The sequence below is a fragment of the Pundamilia nyererei genome, unplaced genomic scaffold (genome assembly GCF_000239375.1).
Source record: "Pundamilia nyererei isolate P.nyererei 1_Seehausen unplaced genomic scaffold, PunNye1.0 scaffold00228, whole genome shotgun sequence".
In the NCBI taxonomy this organism is placed as follows: domain Eukaryota; kingdom Metazoa; phylum Chordata; class Actinopteri; order Cichliformes; family Cichlidae; genus Pundamilia; species Pundamilia nyererei.
The window spans coordinates 118,790-123,904 of record NW_005187629.1 but is presented as its reverse complement, the minus strand read 5'-3'; the positions used below and the strand labels follow the sequence as shown (position 1 = coordinate 123,904).

Below are 5,115 nucleotides of genomic sequence, written 5' to 3'. Positions count from 1 at the left end.
TGTGGAACTCCATAATTAACCTCAGTGTGTGAAGAGGACTCTCCATTTACATGCACAAACTGGAGTCTATTAGATAGATATGATACAAACCACTGCAGCGCAGTACCTGTAATACCTACAGCATGTTCTAATCGCTCTAATAGGATATTATGGTCGACAGTATCGAACGGATCCAAAACTGGAGTGTCTCTGATTTTGATCTGTCATATTGTGAATGGAAGATATATACATTACCTGAAGTAGTGACACATCCAGGGATGTACGAGCTTTAACACAGAGCCTGAATTTAATTTTGTTTCTTTACTATATTTAAGGTTCAGTGAGTCTCTGTTTATTTAAGGATTGAAGGGTCAACTTTCCCTAACTGTATATTCCAGACAGTTATTCAAATCCACAAGCAAACATCTCTTTGGCACCAGGGAATTTCCCAGTTATCAGGCCAAACTGAAGGTGACTGTAGAGAGCATGGGACACCTTGGTACTGCAGAGGACAATGATAAAACCACAGCTGCTGCACACAGTTTGATAAAACAGTTTCCCTGTAATCTGGGAGCATTTCTACAGAATGAATGACAGTGAAGTGGAACTCTTAATCCTACACCCAGAGTGGGAGTTAACGAATCACCCCGAATGTGTTTCTCATGATAATCTGTCGTCTCATCTGTTCCAGGAACTGAGTAAAGCTAAAGCAGCGTTTGTGGCAGAAAGGGCCCAGGCAGAGGAGGAGCTGGGAAGAGTGCGAGCCCAAGTGCGTTTGGAAGAGGTGAGTTCAAACTTTGGTCACTTACCGACTCACAACCTAAGTTTTCAAAGGTGGTGAGTGGAGAACGAGCATCTCCACGAGCCGTACTTTTCTTTCCCCACCCACCACTTTGTCTTTGACTAGCAGGACGAGTCATTTACTCAGAGCTCTGAGGAAAAGCAGAGCGTGGCTGAACCCCACCGACCCAACTGTCATCATGCTGTCAGTGTGTGTGAGAATCTCTAAATCTTGTACATGGATTGATAACGGTCGATTTCCCAGAGACTCTTTAAAATGACCTCAGTCCTTAAATTAATGAAAATGTTCTAAACTGAGTAAAAACGTCTTTTTGCTTTGACCTGCAGTGACCCTGCAGTCGCAGCATCAGGCAGAGACGAATGAATCATTGCTCCACGTGATCATTCCTCATGAATGGGTTAAATGCAAACTGCACCATATTTTATTTAATATCTGAATATTTTGACGTACAGTGAGCACAAGCTCGCTGAAGTGGCAAAGACAAAGAAACCTGGGGAGGCAAACTGACTCCACAGGCTCCTCTGTAGAATAAACGCTCTCTCCTTTAGTTACACAGATTTGTTGGTTTATCACACAACTGATCAGAAAATCAATATTGGGATTGCATCATATTGTAAGTTTCCCTAATGTTAAAAAGCACCTGTAATAGCTGGACTCTAATACCTGAGAAAGACCCTCCACAGCATTTCCTTCTGTGTTGATTCCTCTGAGCAGCAGGAGCACGCGTCGTCCTTGGAGGAGAAGCTGCGCTCGGTGCGTTCATCCCTGCAGGAGGTCCAGCTGCACTGTTCCCAGCAGAAACAGACCATCTCTGAGCTGCAGGCCAAGAACAGCCAGCAGAGCATCGAGATGGACGGACTACGACGCAGGATAGAGGAGCTGCAGCAGGTCAGGATGCACCAGCTGCCTGTTGTACAAACACCACTCCCACTGTAGCTCCTGTATCTACAGCAGAGTTTGGGCCTAGAACAGGTTTCAGCTGCCACACCTCTAACTCCCACCAGCAGAGGTGGCTAAAGTACACACAGTGTTTCCATACTTGTGTTAAACGTTACTCAGTAACAGTGAAACAGTGCAGGCTCTGAAACGTACTCAGAGTAGGACATTACTGCCAGATGCTTTTGTGGAGAGCTAACTGAAGCTCATGCTCTGTTATCATTACAATCAAATAATATTAGCACATAAAAGTAAAACCTCTGCCTCCACATCTAAACAGAGAAATGAGCACTAGAGGTGGGTTTTGATTATCGATTTATCGATTAAAATCGATCCTGGCTTGGATAACGTGATATCGATTCGTTAAAATCCTGAATCGATTTTTAAATATAAATTTCTTTTTGCCCGAAACGCCAGAATCTCAGGTTAAACCTCCCAACATTTCAACCACCAAACAGCTGAAACAGTGAATGAGAGCAGGAACAGGCTTCTGCACAGAGACGTAAACGCGATGTGACTTTCTCACCGACGGCACGGTCGGGGCTGAAAGCCGACAGCTCGCTGATTCTGATGTTTCGGCGGGTCGAGCTTTGTGTTCACGCCCTTTTTGAGCTGATTCTGAAGCTGTTAGTTTGATGTCTCTCCAAACATTATTGACCGAACCAGCAGCAAAAGAAGATCCAAACTGCGCTTCACATAAACAACAACAACTTTTGCTGTTTTGCTTCCACCAGGATAAAATCTCACTTCATGCACAGCTCTCTCTCTCTCTGTCTGTAGTTTCCCGTCTAAAAATCTGTTTTCTGCATTATTCGTTTGCTTATTGCACAAGTTGTTTACAGGCTGTCGGCCGCTGTTTTTTTCCTTTTACTTACTTCCGACAAGAAAGCCTCATTTCTGCTCTTCCATGGGCTCCTGAACTTATTTAAAATTATGCAAAATTGCAAAACGCTCAGCTGTGTCTGTAATAAAACTGCTGTAACTTTGCTCTGCTTCACGTCAGCAGCATCAGGTCATGTTCATATGTTGATGAATGGTTTTCTTTCATTTTTGATCTACTGCAGAATATTTTTATAAAATCCAGGCCAGGAAAACCATCTTCATGTTTTTCTGTTTCATCCCCAGCTACTTTGACACAAAGGCCTCTGCTGTGATGCTCACACCTTTGATAAAGTCTCACAAGTGTCAGCTTTCTTTTGATAGATATAAAAACATGGAAATGTACTGATGCATGATCTGGATTATAATATTTCTGACTGTCTGAGGCAAAATTTCCCTGATTCCAATAGATTAGAATTGAATCGAATCGTGGATCGAATCGATTCTAGAAATCAGTGATGATACCCAGCCCTAACGAGTCCAGTCGGGGTCAAAGACTGGCAGTACTGGCTCCATGTTGCTGTTGTGAGCTGCAGCAGGTCTTCTTTCTCTGCAGGCTGTGATCAGCTGACCTGTGCCGCTGCTGCTCTGAGGTTTACTGTTCTTTGATTTGATCTAACACAAGCTATCTTGACTGATTTGCTCTGCCTTCATGCACACTCCTCTGCTGCAGTGCTAGCTTGATGCTGAAGCACTGCAACCACCATGTTTGGACATCTACACCAAAATTGCCATTCTGGATCATTGCACCTACTTTAATACCCGAGCATAGCTCCATAAATGATACATCAATGTTATGATTTTGTCTCCTTCATTTCTTTGTAGGCAGTAAACCTCGGTGATGCTAGATATACAGCTAGCTTGTGTCAACAGGAAACCAGAAGACAGGAGCAGCCCTGAAAGCACAGCTACCATAGTGTTGGCTGCATACAGCCAAGCATCTGTGCAGGCTGGTGACTGATGTAGCAGACCGAACCAAAGGCCACATATAGGGGTGTTGAACTCCAGGCGCCGAGGGCTGGTGTCCTGCAGGTTTTAGATCTCACCCTGGGTCAACATGCCTGAATCTAATGATGAGTTCATTACCAGGCCTCTGGAGAACTTCTGGACATGTTGAGGTCATTTAGCCATTTAAATCAGCTGTGTTGGACCGAGGACGCATCTAAAAGCTGCAGGACACCGGCCCTCGAGGCCTGGAGTTCGAGACCCCTGCTCCACACAGAAGGCGGTGGAATCGAACTCTGTGAGGCAGCAGCGCTAACCACTGCACCACCGTGCTTATGAATGAATGAAAGTAACCTATCAGCAAAGTGCTACTTATATTCATTCATGAGTCCGTTTCAGAGGCATGTGGTCTGTAAACACTGTGACGTGGACCTCCAGTGACACTGTGAGGAAGCCTGCAGGAACTTTGGTCCTGTAACAGTAAACAGTCGGCCTTCTTTCATCTGAACAGCGTTGTCTAAAGTAGGGAAGCTCCTGACTCGCAGTGGAGCTGAAAATAAAGAAAAGATTTCTGACTGATTCCTTGTCCTGAATCCAGAATGCAGCACCAAGAGCTGTGGAAGAGAAGTTGTTTCCACACATAGAAAGAATTTTTTCATTGGCTTTGAATTGTTCTAAAATTTAAATAAAATCTAAAAAGAGAAATAACTGAAATTGAATTGAATTAAAGATGTTGGAGCAGGGACAAATCTGTACACTGACTCGAACAGTTACTGTCAGAGCCTGAAACGCTGAAGTAAATTGGCCTAATCTGAAGTGATAAATGAGGGGTGCTGTGCTCTTACAGGAGCTGTGCTGCAAAGACCAGGAGAAGGTGGCTGAGGTGAGCCGGGTGAGGGTGGAGCTGCAGGAGCAGATTGGACATCTCCAGGCAGAGAGGACGGCACAGGGAGCACTTAAAGAAAAGATCAGCGCTCTGGAAAGAGAGCTTAAAGGTTCGCCGTCCGCTTTTGTTCCGGTTACTTTTAAACTTGACATAAACTTTGCGTCTTTGTGCCAGGACTGTCTGGAAGCAACAGTGTGACTTGATTCTGTGCTGCTCTCTTTCATGCTGTTCTCTCTCCGGTTTGCCGTCTTGTAGTGCTGAGTAGTAACCACAGGGAGGCTCTTCTGGACAAAGAGAGCGAGATGTCTTCCATGTTGGAGAAGCTGCGGCTGAAGGAGGCAGAGATCCATAGGATTAGGGAGGATGAGGCCAACAGAGCCAGCTATTTGCAGAGTGCCGTCCTCTCGTACATTCACGGTTCTCCTCTGGGACACCACAGCAGCCTCCAGAAATGAGCCAGCAGGGCCTCTCTCAGGGCTCCCGCACTGGGCAGGACCAGGCATAGCTCCACAGAGCTGAAGAATATTCTGACGTGGACGATCAGTGCTCAGCAAATAATAACCATACCTAACATAATGTTAAAAATGACAAATCTCATCAGGACGTGCTCAGTTCAATGGTGTGCTACTTTCTTTTTTTATTGCTACTTTTAATAAATACACAGCGCACTTTAAGTGCCAACACTTTC

General features: G+C 44.9%; 1 protein-coding gene across 1 annotated transcript in view; it reads left to right on the top strand.

Annotated features, from left to right (window-relative positions):
• The window catches only part of lrrc45 (leucine rich repeat containing 45), a 12,819-nt gene extending 7,704 nt beyond the window's left edge, over positions 1 to 5,115 (top strand). The window contains exons 11-14 of the mRNA XM_013914828.1: positions 535 to 763; positions 1,496 to 1,669; positions 4,389 to 4,536; positions 4,683 to 5,115. Of these exons, the coding sequence (XP_013770282.1) occupies positions 535 to 763; positions 1,496 to 1,669; positions 4,389 to 4,536; positions 4,683 to 4,882 (751 nt within the window). The 3' untranslated portion in view covers positions 4,883 to 5,115. The remainder of the gene's footprint in view (positions 1 to 534; positions 764 to 1,495; positions 1,670 to 4,388; positions 4,537 to 4,682) is intronic.